Genomic DNA, 17,213 nt, shown 5'->3' on the forward strand with positions numbered 1-17,213 from the left:
CTCTCTGTTCCTCTGCCTGTCTCTTTCCCTCTCTCTCTCTCTCTCTCTCTCTGCGTGTGCCCTGCTGCTCTGTCATCCTCAGGGATGCGTCTGAAGGAGACCATCTGTTGATCCATTTGTCTCCTGCTTTGCTTCCTCTGCCACCGCCTCTCTCCTATCGATGATCAGGCCTGGCCTTTCCCCTCTTTGTAACTGCCAACAGGCACTCGGGGCGAGGCGGGTGTGCTGTCGGGGGTGGGGGCAAGGGGCCTGTGCCCTCTGTAGACTCACACAAAGAGAGAAAATCAGGATTGGTGGACATGCCATCCTTTTGTGTTCATACATGAGCCCGGAGCAGCTGCTTTCTGATCAGTGTGTATCTAAAGTGAGCATCGCTGCTGCTGACCAGAGTCAAAAAACACACTTTTATTTATTTATTTCTGCATGGTTGATATCAAAACTATTCCCTTTTCCCCCCTTAGGACTTAAACACAGGGCTCATCATTATATGGAGGCATAGACCATGAAATAGATGTTAGAAACAATGCTGTGTTGCTGAAAGACCATCACCGGAGGCTGGCAAGCATTTACCACCATTGCATGTGAAGTGTTTGCCACTAAAGAGAGGAAAGGGGGTCTTGGTTTCCACGCACATCTTCTAGCTGTCACCTCGCATGTGTGTGCAGGGGTTTGATGGACACCGAGTCCACCTTGGGGACTTCATGGATTGCTTGCCTTTGATCTTCTCCCACGACTCTCCATTACCCATCATTCAGCTGGGTTTAGGCCCTGGAGAGCATCTGGGAGAAGGTGGTGTGTTAACATGAGCTCTGATGCGCCCATGAGAGACCCACTGTCCAACTCAAGGCATCATATAGCTGATTACACAGACAAGGGAGGAAAGAGCACACGGATGCTGCCTTTTGTGAATGGTTAGACTGAAAGTATGTGTAGTTCCGAGTGGAAAGACCGAAGCATGTCAGAGGAAGGTGGTGTCTGATAGGATATGTAATAAGGTTGCAATCCATATGGAGGGTTTTGCAGCATCAAAATGATTGTAAATGTTATTATCACGTCTTTTTCTCTCCCCTCTGTGCATGGAGTTTTCATAGATTCCTGTGGTTTTCATCAGCACTGCTCAATATATCCGATGATGGGTGCTCACCCGGGGAGACATGCCATTGATTTCCCATAAGGTGCAGATGACATGTGGTCACACGTACTCCTATTTTATCAATAGCCGTATCATCCAATAAGTCATGATTTCAGCGCTGCTGTCGCCCGGCGTGACGGTTCTTCTGACAAAATCGAGCAGGGGTCTAGTCCCTGCGGATAACCTTTTATGCTGCAGGAGCACAGGGAGGATGAATATCTGTGGCATATTTAATGTGAAAGTTGCAGACTACCTTTTTATTGTTATTTAGTTTGAAAGGCGAATCACTGTATGCATTGAGGTGACTTTTTTTAATGATGTAATATCTGTATGTGTTACAGGCTTCCTCAGTACTGGTGACCAGGCTGCTAAAGGGAACTACGGGCTCCTGGACCAGATCCAGGCGTTGAGGTGGATCAGCGAGAACATCGGCTTCTTCGGAGGAGACTCCAACCGCATCACCGTGTTCGGTTCTGGGATCGGAGCTTCCTGCGTCAGCCTGCTCACCCTCTCCCACCACTCTGAAGGTAAAGAACGGCAGAGATGTAGGAGGAATTGGGGGGTTGGGGGATACAGCAGCTCATGCCTGCTAGTGTGTAGGCTGCTTAATATTAGAAACTGGCGATCCAGCTCGAGAGTTATTGAGTAATGTATTCTACTGTACTGCACAGCATGACGAAAGAAGCAGATGTTTGCATTTAAATGATTGTGATATTCATTACCATCCGGAAATTGAAACTTCTCGGCAGATTTCAGACCACAATGTGGGGTCTTGATGTACTCTTAAACCCTCGTCTGCTCTCTCTCTCGTGGTCTGGGGCTCCTTCTCTTCTCATCTCTCTCTCGGGGGTCATCTCGCTCCTCAGTTCATCTCTCTCCTCTTGCCGTCTTCTATTCCTCTCTCTTCGTCACTCTCATCTCCTCTCTCCGTGCTCTGCTCTCCTCTCTCTCTCGCTCTCGGGGTCTCGCAGCTCCTCTCTCCTCGTCTCTCTCTCTCTCTCTCTCTCTCTCGCTATGTCAGGAATGAACATGTAGGTATAATGTGTCTTTGTAACGTAGATAAAAAGGGACATGATGTGCCAGTGAGAGCTTTTCGGTGGCATGCTAAATGACACACACGCTGTTCTCTTCTGTAAGCAATGTTGTTCATCTGCTGGCTACCTTAGTGCTACTTCATGATGATTAACTGCCCATCTCGACCAAGTCTTCAATACTAAACCTGGACATGTGATAAACATCCCTCATGTTATTGCTTATAGGTAAGTTCATACATGAAGTGATTCTTTTTAGCTCCGTCCATGAGGTGCACCCTGCAGAGCCAAAAGGACACAGTATCATCTTTGACCTGGAGTAATTACACTCAGTCACGTATTCAACCAGCCGTTAAAAAAGCCGGCTGATTGTTTTGCGTTTAATTGATAGTAGCAGTGGGTACATGACAGGTTATTAGGATATTGAGGTGCTGTTGTATAGCATGCTGGGTTTTTTCCTGCAGTGTTTATGTGGATGTAATATTCCAAATGAGAAATCTTTACATTCAGCCACGCTCACAGCCTGCTTGTGAACATGTTCACAAGCCACAAACATGCTGCTTTTGACACGCACGGTTGCAAATGTAACACAGGGCTTTTACTCTACATGAAATGCAAGTGAATAACATTAAAGCAATCGCTCTTGCACGAGATAATGATTGGTCTTAGGCGATATTGTGGTCAAGAAGCTATTAGGTGGCTAACGCACAACCACCACACACATTAACATACACACACACACACATCTGAGAGTAGAATCTGTGTTCTCAGATTTCTGATATTAGACTGACGTGCATTTAAAAGAGGTCATTTGAACTCCTCTTCTCCGGTCCCTATTACAATGCCAGGGATTTGTGATGTGTTTTGCATTCTCCAATTTGCATTAAAGTGTTACTAATTGCCTTGATTTCCTCCGATGAATGATGACTGCTTTTGGATTGAATTTTTACCATAAATGCCTTTTTTATTCATACTCCATAATGTTACGCTTCATGTAGCATGTTATTATACTGCCAGTGAAACCATCTCCTCTGCCTCCCAGTAAATTGGATATTACCGGGTCTGTTTTTTCCCCTGAATGGAAATGTATGCCCCACTGATGGGATACAAAAAAGAAAAAGGAAGTAAAATTTGAGGGATCCAAGGAAATTGAAACGGGAAGCCTTCTATCACGCTAGGACTCTTGCTGCGAACGTTACCAATGGCAATCAGATTTCACACAGTCTCTTTCAGAGCACAGATTGTTGTAATTATATAAAGTTTAGGACTGGAGTGGGCTGCAGGATGTGACAGGAAATCCGAGTGACAAAAATGTATTTTCGCACCTGCTTTCACTGTACCACCCCTCCCGTCGTCATCTTCCTCCTCCTCTCCTATAGTCTTAACTGCTGAGGTAAAAGCACGTAGGATGTTCTTGTTGCCAAGGCGACTCAATAAACAAAAAAGGAATCAAAGTGTCTGGATCTGCATGGCGGTGTGAAAATTGATGTTAAAATCTATCATCAAGTGAATTACATACTGTGGCATGAGCACACCTGGTCTCAGATGGCCTCTAATAATGGAGTTGTGTGATCATCTCCTCTCCATGTTAGCAGACTGGAGTTTTCTACTTGTTTCTACTCACTGAAAACGCACCTGTTCACCCTGGCCTTCGGACCCTAGTCCTTTCCTGGTCCCCCGGCTTCCTTTATTTCATTTTTAACCTTGGGTCCCTTGAAAGGCGCTTTATAAATTCCATTTATTATTATTATTATTATTATTACTTTGCTCTCTGAATGAAAATGAAGTCAGGAATTATTTTTTGTAAACAATGCGTCATAGTTCCAAATTCATTTCCTGATTTTGTTCTTTATTCTTTGGTCACGTATAAAGATTCATTGCAGCGTCTAGATATAGAGACTGTGGTGTCTTATTGAATGCGGCATGTTTGAATTCAGAAGTAGCATGCGGTCGGATATGATGAACATAGAATGTGACTCACAAACATTTCCTTTCACCTGATGCTCACATTCAGGATAACGGGGCCCAGGTATAAAAGAGAACAAGTAAATCAGTGATGACACACTGTTCTGGAGCTCCCTGGTATGTCAGTGTATTTAATGACAGTATTCCTGCTCCTACTGTACACAGTCTGTCATTACTGCCTACAGTGCATTGACTCTCCATCTAACAGAGACTTCCTTTTATGCCTGTTGGTGGCATAGTGACAACTTACTCCAGATGCTCCATGCTCCTCCTGAAGCCTATTTAATAAGCTGGATCCTCCTATATCACCCTAGCCCTACGGCCTCTCTCTTTGATTGCCTTCTCCTCTGGCCTGGCCTTGGTGGCGTCTCTATGTGGGCGTGCCGAGGGGTCCAGTCACAGGGTACATCCATCACCCCCCCCACCCCCCCCCCTCGTGGCCTGCGTGGATGCTGGCCTGGACGTCCTCTCGTGAGGGCTAGATCTTTTAGACCCCGGTCCCTGCCCTGCCTCCTCCATCTAATCTCCTCCTCACTGCACCCATCTGTCTCCCTGCCTTCAGAGACAGTAAAAGCATGCAAGGGACACACGCTTTCTCTCCATGTGCCAGTGTGTCGCTCTCCCTCTCTCCCTCTCTCTCTCTGGGTTTCTGCTCCTTAGTCTGCAGCATGTGTGGTGCGTTGCTATTAATAAGATGGCTGCCTTGTCTTCTATATGCCAAGCAATCTTGGCGCACATCTGAGACTTTGGAAGCAGAGTGGTCATTAAAAGCGCAGTCCCTCTCGGCAGGAGAGTGTTTTTGAGCAGCTTATTAAATGTAGCTCAACAGTTGTGTTCCCAAAGAGGGAAATCTATGTCCCCATCTTCTTTTTCACCAGCTTCAAACAGAAAGCGGCTGAAGAAGTTCAGGAGCAAGGACATTAGCCAGTCCCATGTATTATCTATCTGGCATCGCGCAGGCACTAATTGAACATGCAGATTTGGCTTTTTTCCCTATCTCCTAATAATCATTACGATATAAAAAGTGAGATAGCTTCTCTGCACATGAACAGAATACCAAGTAGCTTGTGACGCAGACCTCTGGGTTTGTACATATGTATCTTAGCGCAGTTGTTACATCTGTTTCTCCATTCACAACCTACTTAGAGAAAACACTGTGTATCTACGCAAAAGTGTCTCCATCAGTGTGCACGCCGACCCCTCTCTTCACGGAGCGCACACAAGGGAAGGGCTAGTTGTCGAGCTGCTGAAGGTCGTTTGGTTTCTTTTTTTCTCTTCTCTTCCTGTAAGCAATCAGGATAAAAGCTCCGCTTCTGAGGAAGTGCTCCCCTTTTAATGGAACGTCTTGGACATTAAAGACAGCTAGTGTGGAGGATCCTTCATGCCAATGTCAGCTTTCATTTTTATGAAGACTTCTGGGTTATTGAGGACCATAAATGTGCATGTTAAATGCTTAGGTTTTATTACAGCAGTGCAATGAGTACCAAGGCTTTTTAATGCAAGACACCAGAGAGCAAACAGTGAAACCCCTTGAACCATGAGTATTGAGAGGGCAGCGGGACAGGTGCTCGGTTTTTAGCTAAGGGTAACAAGTTTTGAATCCATTTAGTGTGAAGGATAGCACAGGAGGTGAAGGAGTGCATTGTGGGATGTATAGAGATCGAGGATCAGAGAGATTGAAAAAATCAAATGGCGTGTCAGGTAATTCTTCTCAAATCTAATGTAAAATATTAACTTTATTAATGGTGGCTTCTCGTAGTGAAATACCGCTGTGGATTTTGGACTCAAATGAATGATTCATGCAGTCTTGAAAGGGATGTGAGTTGGAAGTCATATGAATTCATGTGTTTCAGTGCAGTTTCCTCCAGCTGATTGGATAGAAACTGGAACGTCTCTTAAGAGGGACTTATGATTACAGTAAGGCACAAACTGTGGTTTCCTTTATGACCATATTTGATAAAGTATGTGCAGTCAGTGAAACATTTGAAGGCAAAATGGCTGTCAAATAAAAGTTTTAACAAACTAAAAAGAACCATAATACCCCAGACATTTAGAGCGGCACTTTTTACTTAAATCGGATATTTAGCTTGTTATTATTCAGTGCTATTCATCCCTAATACATTTATCACAACAATTGCACTGGTCTGACCTTTTTTCTTTAACCATCGGTTGTTGTCGGTGTTTCAATGATAAACTTCACCCAGAAACAGGTTTTGTTGTTTCTTTGAAAACACCTTTCTCCTCTCACCCTCTACGCATCTTCCTTTGAATGGTGAACAAGACAAACACTTAAAACGATATTTATACATAAGCACAAAAACAAATAGATAAAAGCACAGTAATAAAGAATTACGAATTTTGAAAATATTCATAGTAATCAAATCATAAGCATCAAAATGAGAATTTGTAACATGTTAAATTGTTAGTTTGGGCTGAATATTTCATATTATTGAAATTGACTGGCCCCCTCATTAAATACTAGCAATTGTTTTATCAATCCTAAATGTGATTTACTATTACATAAACTGGCATTAGGTGTTGATATAAATCAAATGTGTTAGATGCTGACATCTGAAGCCGTGCTTTCAGGCTTCATTTATTTATATTTTTTTCTAATTTCCGTGTGTCACCTCTCAAACCTAGATTTTTTGGGAAGATAAAGTGTAATTAATTTTGTTGTTTTCATTTATTTAAGTCTATTTCAATTTTTAACTAATTCCTTTTCCTCTATGGTTTAATTTATTATTAACTAAGTAACTATTTTCATAATGAAAACAATATTTTAGTAGCTCCTTGAAGCTCCAAAAATAAATTGGTTCCAAGTCAACAAATATAATATAGTAAATCAAATATCTCTAAAACTGGCAAAAAATTGAGGTGAATGATCCTTCACTCTTTCAAATATTATATTTAACCCTTTGATACACAAGCTATGCAAAGCCCTTCTAAGGGACAACATGGGTCAAAAATGACCCGTATTGACCTACAATGTTATTTTGAGTGTTTCGTAGCTATATTTTTGGAAATCAATTTATTTAATCATTTAATATTCTAAGTATTTATTTAATATCTTGTTTTTGATCACCACACATCATTATTTTCATTCTCCCTTTCTTAATTTAGGAAATAAAACCGTTTTTGTACTTCTACATCAAGTTTGAATACATGGGTCAAAAATGACCCATATAAGCAATGTGTTATAAATTATTTAAAAAAAAACATACTATAATAATAATAATTATGTTATAAATAATTATTTTAGCAGTGATTTGGACCAAACAATACATGTGGCTGGGGGATTTGTGCATTTAGTCTTTTTAGCCCACATCTTTCCATTGCTCCTGTAATGTGCTGTTGGAGGTGGGGCGTGCCATCCATGCGCCTCTTTATACACAATATAGACAAAGTATTGGGCCACCTACACATTACACCTACAGGAGCTTTTATGACATCCCATTCCAAATTCTCAGGCATTAATTTGAAGTTGGTCCCACCTTTTGCAGCTATAACAGCTTCCACTCTGCTGGGAAGGCTTTCTACAAGATTTTGGAGTCTGTCTGTGGGAATTTTTGCACATTCATCCAGGAGAGCATTTGTGAGGTCAGACACTGATATTGGACGAGAGGGCCTGGCTCGCAATCTCCGTTCTTCCACACCAAACTCCTCCAACCATTCCTTTATGGACCTTGCTTTGTGGGGCACAGTCATGCTGGAACAGAAAAGGGCCTTCCCCAAACTGTTTCCATAAGGTTCGAAGCCTAGAATTGTCCAAAATGACTTGGTAAGATTAAGCATTAAGAATCCGCTTCACTGGAGTGGCCTAGGCCAACCCCAGAAAAACAACCCCATAGCATTATCTCTCCTCTACCAAACTTTACAGTTGGCACAATGCAGTCAGGCAGGTAACGTTCTCCTGGCATTCGGCAAACCCAGACTTGTCTATCAAACTTCCAGATAGAGAAGCGTGATTGGTCACTCCACAGAACACGTTTCCACTGCTCCAGAGTCCAGTGGCGGCGTGCTTTACACCACTCCATCCAACGCTTGGCATTGTGCTTGGTGATGTAAGGCTTGATGCAGCTGCTCGGCCTTGAAAACCAATGAAGTTCCCACAGTTTTGGTGCTGATATTAATGCCAGAGCTGGTTTGGAACTCTGCAGTTATTGAGTCAGCAGAGCTTTGGCCACTTGTATGCACTATGCGCCTCAGCCACATAGCTCACCATGGTCGTGTTGCCACTGAATCCAGATTCTGAGCTATGCTTCTCCCTCAATTTGGATGGCTTCATGACAGGTGGTATGTCCGGCTTGTTCTGGCGAAGAGTCCCAACAATGGTCAGGTTCTTCTCAAGGAGCTTCTCAGCCAGAGGGATACTGGTGAAGAAGTTGTCCATTGTGATATATAATAATATCGTACACTAGCAGCATTTGGCCAGTTCCTCCTGTGTAATTTGACATAGACATGAACTCTCTTCCTCACTAGTAATGGATGACAAGGTCAGGTAATGTTCAAATATTATGTACTGTTATCTTTCACAAGATATCAAATATCTCCTTAGGTAAAAGAAGTGTAAAATAAGACTTACATGAGTCAGTCGTGCATAGGGTTGCAAAGGGGCGGAAAGTTTCCGGTAAATTTCCGGAAAGTTTCCATGGGAAGTTAAGCTGGGGAATTTTGGAAATATTCGATGCAAAATTAAACAAAAAACATGACATTTCAACAGATTTTTTTTTATTTTAATATTTTTTTTTTTTAAGTAGAACAGAACAAGTTTTAATTATTTTATTGAACAATTATTTGTTTCATTGAAGAACGAAAACAGGAATGTTGAGTTAAATATTAATCATCTGTGCATGTGATGGAGGAATGCACAGTGCCTGTAGGGGGTGTGGTCTCAATAGCCATGCAGTAAGCAGTGTGCTATGGCATGGATGTTCAAGTGTACTTGAATGGCATCTGTTTGTTTTAGTCAAGATTATGCTAAAATATACTTTCCCCAACTATATTTAAGTTCCCTATGAAGAGCCAACCTTCAATTTAGAAAATTCCCAGTTTATTCCCATAAATTCTCGTTTATTCCCGTTAATGCCCATGGAAAGTTTCCATCTTTGAAAATTCCCGGAATTTTGCAACCCTAGTCGTGCAAAAGTAGCCTGTTGAGTTGTGACAAGTTTGGCATGTGAAAAGTTGTCCACGGTTAACATGTTCCTAACTGCAATCGTTTACAAATAAAAGCTTCCTATCAAATTCCATAGTGAATACATGTTTGGTCCAAATCACTGCTAAAATGATTATTATAGTATGTATTTTTTTCATTTTTATCACACTTGCATACATGGACAGTTTTAGTTCCTAAATTAAGAAAGGGAGAATGAAAATAATGATGTGTGGTGATCAAAAACAAGATATTAAATGAATACTTGGAATATTAAATGATTAAATTAATTAATTTCCCAAAATATAGCTAAGAAACACTCAGCCATGCACGAAATAACATTGTAGGTCAATACGGGTCATTTTTGACCCATGTTGTCCCTTAGAAGGGTAGTGATACAAAAATGATTTCTATTCAAAAATGAAGAAAGGAAAAATGAAAGTAAGAAGTTGTGATGATCATAAACAAGTTAATTGAGGAATACCTGGAATTTTGAATTGTTAAAGTAATTTGTTGCAAAGATATTTACAATTAAAACTCACTCGGGTCACTTTTGACCCATGTTGTGTATCAAAGGGTTAAATCTCTTAATATTTTGGTTGTTTCAGTGCATTTTGATTGACTTCACCTAAACAACATTACAAGGCGGGTTAGTAACATACCTCTTTGTAAGGTGTTGTGTGGACCCTCTTGTGAATTCACCACACAAATCAGTGCAAATGACTACAGTGCTGTCTCTGGCATGTATTTACCACAAGGGCCTATAGGAAGGAAATAAGACTGACAACAATGTTTATTAGAGCACGGATCAATCTGCCTCTGTCAATCTTGCTGACACAGTGCTGCCGTTGTGGGATTCAAAGCCTGTGTTTACCGTGAGCACCTAACCTCTGCTCTGACAATAATTTGCCATGTACATGCAGGCTCGTAGTTTTCCTTTGAGGGAACAACACAACTACTTTTGTAGTAAGGCTGCAGGGAATTGTGAAGATGTGTTGAGCTTTGTAAACTTGTGTAGCCATTCATTGCTGTATGTTGAGATATCGACAGGCAATCTCAGACTAATGTAAATGCTGCTCCAAATTACCCTGTCTCACCGAGTGGGGAAGGAAGCCAGCAGGCCATATAGGTGAAGAGTGGGTGAGCGTTACACTACATCACTGCTTTAACTGTAATGTTACATCTGGCTATGACCTTTGAAAATAACACGTGTGGGTTTCCTTCCTGAAACGAGACCCAGGGGAGGTTCTCCATGTGGAATGGCCTACAGGCCTGAGCACTCTTTAATGCCCCTGTGCCGAGCTGTCACCATACAGATCTGGAGGTGTGATCCATCCACGCTTAATTTCTGTGGGCTCGGGCATCCCGTATCATCCATCCCTCTCCTGTAGTAGAGTTTAAGCATCAAATAAAGGCCCCTTGCAAGAGCTGGAATGTGAATTGGAGTCAGGGGGAAAGATAGCTGCATAACCACGTCCCTGGGATGTTATTCATACACGATTCAGCTGCCATTGTTGTGCAAATGCCTTGTGCTTGAAAAAAACAGGGACAATTGTCAGAAGTTGAATAGACCCTATTTCTGAGATGTCAAAGGCATTCAGCAACTCGACACTGTAAAGTTACCTGGGTGTTTGGGGCACCAGAATGCCTCCATCTCCAGCTTTGATTGGGCTGTTTGCTGAAGGGTGTCTGTGCATCTCAGGGTGTGAAAAAGGGCTATGCGAGATGAGAGAATGGGGACGCTCCTTGTCAGGTGCCGTATTCTTCCACCTCGATTGACAAGAGCGATAATTAAACCAGGGGGATGCCATCTCTGTGGAGCAAGAATGCTTGTATTTATTTACGCTGACTACTCGGCTTTGTTGTCTGCCATATAATGTGGACGTCATTGTGTGGAAGAAGCAAACCGGTTTTAACAAGTGGCCTATGTGGCATTTTTCAGTCACTCTTTAAACGGCAGTGTGTATGACTTTGTATAGCAGAGAAAAACCAAATAAATTGCTTTATTCTTTTACAAAACAAAGATGGAGGTTTACTTCTAAAAGGTGTTGAACCCTTTTGGATTCATAAGAAATTGGAAAGGGCCTAATTCAGGCAGGTAATAGGTTGTATTCTCTTCACTACTCAGCGTAGCAAAGAGAAAATGAAGCCAACGTTTTGAAGAAAAAAAGAGAAAGCCCTGCAAAGTAATGTGAGGGGGGAGGGGTGTTATTGGGTTAAATATGGCTTTGCTGAGGTCAGATAACCACTTTTAAGTTACACTCTAGAAAATAATATCCAGTAGGGCTGTCCATCAGAGTGAGGTAGCTTTACCTATCCCTAGCCAGAAGAGAGCCGAGGAATGAAGAATTGACAAATGGCCCGAAAACAGTGAAGGCAGTTCATTCAGGTAGTCCAGCCATCAGTCTGTCTCTGCTTGCAGCAGGTAGTTGAGCCTATAAAGCGTGGAGTTATAGGTGTTAAAGAGCTGAGCAGCAGGTCAGAAAAAGAAGCAGGGGATAATTGAGTACTTTAGTAAATCCATGCCTCCATCAACCAAGGTAATAGCTCAGAGCATTGCATATACCTATAGCCTCAGATCCACAACCGTACAAATGGGCTTCAGCAGCTTGAGCGACATGTGGCACACATGGGCTGTCTCAGCAATATTCTCCAAGACAATACAATAAGGCCCATCTGGTGATGTATCGCTGAGATTGCTTTTGGAATCTAATCGCAGCTGATGAACGAGGTGACTACAGAATATGTCATCTGTTGATGACCCGCAATCCCCAGCGAAGACGCTGGAAAGTCATTAGTTCAGGTAGATGCCATCTATGAATCATTCTTGATAAATCATTGTCAAGGGCGCATTCATACACCTCCTAATGGACAGTGACAGCAGAATGTCGGAGGAGGAACGCTGGCTGCTCCGGGCTGTGCCCCGCCGTTCTTTGATCCTGTTAGGCTTTGGATCAATTAAACCAATAGCTGCATCATATTGCTCCCAGACTGTCTCGTCTGTTTCCTCTCTTGATTGGCCTAATGGCTTGATGGAGGTTTCTGTTTGTCTGTCTGTCTGTCTGCTACCTCGACTCCACTGCCTTAATCTCTGAGGCATTTTCCTTGGCTCCTTTTAGCTGTTCCTCATAGCAGTTTCTTTCTCTTTCCAGTACCCACCCTCCTCCATGTCTCTCTTTCGTCTTCTCACCATGTCTCCCTCTCTCTGCCTCAGTCTTTCTCTCTCTGGCACCAGTGTAAAGCATCCATTATAGAGTGATGCATGGGTGTCTGTGTGAGTGGGAGAGAGGGACTTGGCACTCCTCCTGCCCCACCTGCAGAGGAAGCACTGACAGCTGAGCACTGGGGGCTCATCTCTCCCCCTCCTCCTCCGCCCATCTCCACATCTCCACTGACCTCCCTCCTCCTCTCACACCTTCTCTATCTCTCACCCTCCCTTTATTCCCTGTTGTTCCACACATATTGGCCCAATTCCTGCCACCACTCACTAGTTTCCCTTTCGCTGTTTTCACATTTCATTATGTCGATCCATCTTTTCCTTTGTACAGTCTGTTCTCTCTTTTTGTTTACTTCACTGCACTTTTGCACAGAATTGTATATGTGTTTATTTATTAGGGCATTCTGCACTAGGCAACGCGGCTGCCTAAAATAGGCTGTTTCCCCGTTTGTCTGCCAGATGAACAACCATGGTGTAATTAGCTGAACTTTGCCCTTTAGCAATGACCACAAGCGTTCTGTGTTTGCTTGTTGCTACTGACAGCTCACCTCTGCGGCTAGCTGGGTCAGTCGTTCAGTTTCCATACATCTGATCATCCCTGCTAAGAGAAAAGCACTCGTTGTCTCTCCATGAATAAGAAAATATATTGTGGAGCTGCTATGAAGCCACACAGGTTTTGATAACATGTGATTTATTATCTTCTGCAGCAGAAAGGGAACATTACTGCTGTTTCAAACTGTTTCATATGACGTTTCTGAAACTTCTGAATTACTTTTGAAATAGGAAAGGTATGGCTTTGTGCACACTAATTCTGGTATAACCGCTTCATCTGCACAGAGAAGAAAAATATTTACTGCATGATTATGGGCCTCCAGGAATATATCATTCAGTTTACACAGAGCCTGCTTGCTACAGCCTGTGCTTACAGACAGAATGATTTGAAAAGAAAATTGTTTTTCAATTTGTGATAAGGAGTGTCGCATAGGAAAAACATCAGTCCAATTACTTTGCTGTACGACAAAGCTTGTGTGATGTTCTTACTGCGAGCCTTTAACAATGTGATATAAAGGATGGAATTCATGTATGCCATCTGGATCGTGATCACTGACTTGATGTGCTGTAAGTGCACACTTTCACTGTCCACTGTGTGTACGCGCAGTCACAAGCTGTAGTCTGCCTACCAAGACGTTCAATTCTGGGCAGTGCAAATGCATTAGCCTTAACTGTGAAATTTGCATAGTCTGAGCACAATGAAATCCCCAATGAGAGGAACTTCAGCAAACATGCTGACGAGCTGAAACCTCTACTATAAAGAGCCAACATTGTGCAACCTGACAAAAAGACTAAATCTTTAGCTTTCAGACCCGCAAGGCTGTAATAGATTTTTAGCTTAGAGAGGTAACATACTCTATAGATCCCTTGCAGTGGTAAAAGAGAGTTACTTGCGAATGCAACTTTCACAAAACAATATTGCAAATTGGCTACTTCACAATTGTAAGGCAATTTCTCAAGTTGTCAAGTTACAAAGCTTGTATTTGGTTAATACCTGGACAGGGAGGTTACCTGTTGCTGAAGACTGCAAATACACAAATGCAATTTGACACTGCATGTTACAAATACAAAGGTATCATCTCAGATCAGAGTTTCTACTAGCGTTATGCTTTTAAAAAAACGAGCTTACACAACACATCATCCAACCGTGTGTGACAGTGAATCATTCACACCTTTTCCAAATTGAAAGTGGGGTGAGAATCTGTCTGACATAGAGAGGCGTTGGATTTTAACATGAAAGAATATGAACCTGTGCACCTCTGGGGCTACTTCTGGAGATTTGTGTACTGTTTTTAAGGTCAGATATAAAGCTCACTATATTCTGCCAAAAAAGAAATATCGAAAAAACTGTTACAGCATTACATTTTCATATTATTATGTTAGCCCACAGTGGCTGGTTAGCTACAGCTGCTGAACTGAAAAAGCCTTCAAGGGCACCCTAAAGCCTTCATGTGTAGGATTTAAAAGTTTCTGATGCTTTTAACTGCTGAATCTGATCTGGGGGAAAGAAAGCAGTAGCAGCAATCATTTGAGAATAATGTATTGTCCTTGTATATTTTCTGTGAATATTTTGTTTTTTCCGTGACCTGGTGTGGTTTTATTATAAACTAAAAAGTGTTAACATGGTGGCCATTTTCTTAAGCTTAAAGAAATAAATGATTCATTATCTCTTTGAAACAGCGATGCTTTTACTGCAAAATATTTGTGTAATTTGCTACTAATTATAGGGAAGATAGAGAAAATGTGTTTGGGCAGTGCGAGTTAAGTTAGGTCAGTTTATAAACAGTTGATGATCCCCAGAGTAATTCCCTCATAATAACTTTACCATTTAAATAATAGTTTTAAACCTCGATTGTCTAATTTCTATAACAAAAATAACATATATCATTAAAATATATCTTTAAGAAGCTGTTAACACGTAAATGATCTACACTACAGGTTTGAATGTTTCCAGGCTTGGGTCAGCTATCATTAAGGTGTTGTGGTCCCATATGATTTCAGAAATAGAAAAGTATACATACAGGCATACAAACAATCAAGAAAGAGGTTCCTACAAAATGAAGGAAGCTGCCGGAAGGCTTTTATTTTGAAGCAGCTGCAGGAAGTTCTGAGGAATAGTTTGCTGACAAAGCACATCAGTGAAGTGGATCAAAAACCAGTGAAGCTCCTATCTGTTAGATAAAAGGTTAGAACAGGAATGTAGGAGTAAAACAAAAGTCCCAGTGCGACTCTTACGATATCCATGAGCTAACAAATGCAGATTAAAGCAAACACTAAAAGGAAAGATTCTCCTCAAAGCCGTTCACGATGAGCAGTTTAGTATTCAACACAGTGGCAGACGTAGCCGTGTGAAGAATGAACAAAAAAAGAAATTGCAGAGTACTCCAAACTCTGTATATTTTCACACCCAAGCACACCTGGCTAATTGCTGCATAATATAAATGTAGGCTTTCAGAATGAGAAACTGTGCAGTCTCATGTTCAGAAAGGCTCTAGATGTAATGCTTGGACTGCCAGGGTCCTACCTTACCCTACAACTGTCCCCCAGAATGTCATTTCATTGTTTGTGTTGTTGACAGGCACATCAATAATGCATTTGTGTGATGGCTTTACTAGAGGTTATGGGGAATAAACAAACAGAACCATTTGTATTTTATTTACTATTTTTTAAATATGCATTTATTTATTCAATCCGTCTTTCATGCTTATCGACCAATGTGCTTTACACTATAACACATCGACACCAATATATCACTTTTAGCCTACAATATTATGGGGTTCAGCAGAAGTATTTCATATAGGCTACCATGTACTCTGGAACGCTGCATGCCAGAGACTTACTTCTTGCCCAGAAGCTATCTGTTTTGCCAGCTCAGGTGCAATCTTATCCCTTTTTAAAAGCTTTGTAATCCAGCCTTGAACTGCAGTGGCTTTTTGGAGTCTTCCGTAAAAAAAAATCCATAACGATAAATCCGACACTAAGTGATTAAGTGTTTTTATGAAATCATTTATCAAATTTCCCCTGTTGAAATGCTGTGTAATTATATAAATGCTCAGAATCACGTTGGTCTTATTTTAGGAACTTTTAAGCTTCAGAAAACACACTTTGAAGAAAAGTTGTGGGCTGAAAGGCTCGTAGCTTTTATTTAAACAGAGCTATTTGCATTACAAAACCCCAGACGGTGTGTCAGACAGTCACAGTGTTAAAGCATGCATCAGCCTTGACAGCTAAAGTGCTCAACAAAAAGAAAACAAAATACCTAAACGTTGACGCATGTATAATTTGAAGGTGACCTGGGCCATTGTCAGACACTCACGTCTCTGACAGACTTAACGTTTAACCAAAATAAATGCTGCTTTTTGCTCACAAACATAATGCCGTATCAAGTTTTGATTTAATGAAAAATAGACATCGCTCCTGGAATCCTTGTTTAAGTGAAGGCTGTTTGGAGAGCGCGCATCCTCCGCAATATTTCAGATGTTGACATACCCATATGGCAAGCCACTAATCTTGATCAATGCCCACCACTGAGTAAACCACTCACACTGTAGAGGATAATTCAAATGTAGCAATGAAACTTTTCACAAAAATCACCCGAGTGATCTGTTATTATCCATTATGAAAGGCATCGGGGCTTCTGCAGTGTTTCCACTTGGAAAAAAAACAATGCAATGGAGTGTTTGCTTTCCAAATACAGCACAGCGCAGCCCATAGTGCTCATCAAAATGTCTGCACTCGCCCAATGTGCTATTCTTAGGGTTTCCCTCAGAGCCACTATCTAATTGGAGGTTTGGCTGTCCTATTGGTGAAGCTCTCCTCCACACAGACGTTTTATTAGGCCTGTGAGTGACTGAGATTTCCTGTCTGTGGCTGTTCACAGGCATGTCCCGGGACTCCTACTCATCGGTGAGGGCTTCATTAGCCGGGGATGGGAGGTGGCAGCAGAGAGAGAACAGCTGTTTAGCTAACAACTTGCATTGTTAGCCAGCCTTCTCCGTATGCCTAACTGCCTAAATCCGTCCCCTTGCTGCTAATAGAATGCTCATTAGGAGAGGGGAGGGAGACTGGATGGGAAACAGCGCCACTGTGCTACAGCCCGACCAGCTTTCACTACTCCTCCTCTCCCTCTGGTCTCATTTAAAGCGCTGTACAGAATAAACC

The 17,213-nt window shown here is 41.9% G+C and overlaps 1 protein-coding gene across 3 annotated transcripts in view; it reads left to right on the forward strand.

Annotated features, from left to right (window-relative positions):
• Positions 1-17,213, forward strand: part of nlgn3a (neuroligin 3a) — a 120,519-nt gene that overhangs the window by 74,069 nt on the left and 29,237 nt on the right. For all 3 annotated transcript variants that reach the window (XM_034120994.1, XM_034120996.1, XM_034120995.1), the window contains one exon: positions 1,474-1,659. In XM_034120994.1, coding sequence (XP_033976885.1) covers positions 1,474-1,659 — 186 coding nt within the window. The remainder of the gene's footprint in view (positions 1-1,473; positions 1,660-17,213) is intronic.

This window comes from Trematomus bernacchii, unplaced genomic scaffold (genome assembly GCF_902827165.1).
Source record: "Trematomus bernacchii unplaced genomic scaffold, fTreBer1.1, whole genome shotgun sequence".
Lineage (NCBI taxonomy): Eukaryota > Metazoa > Chordata > Actinopteri > Perciformes > Nototheniidae > Trematomus > Trematomus bernacchii.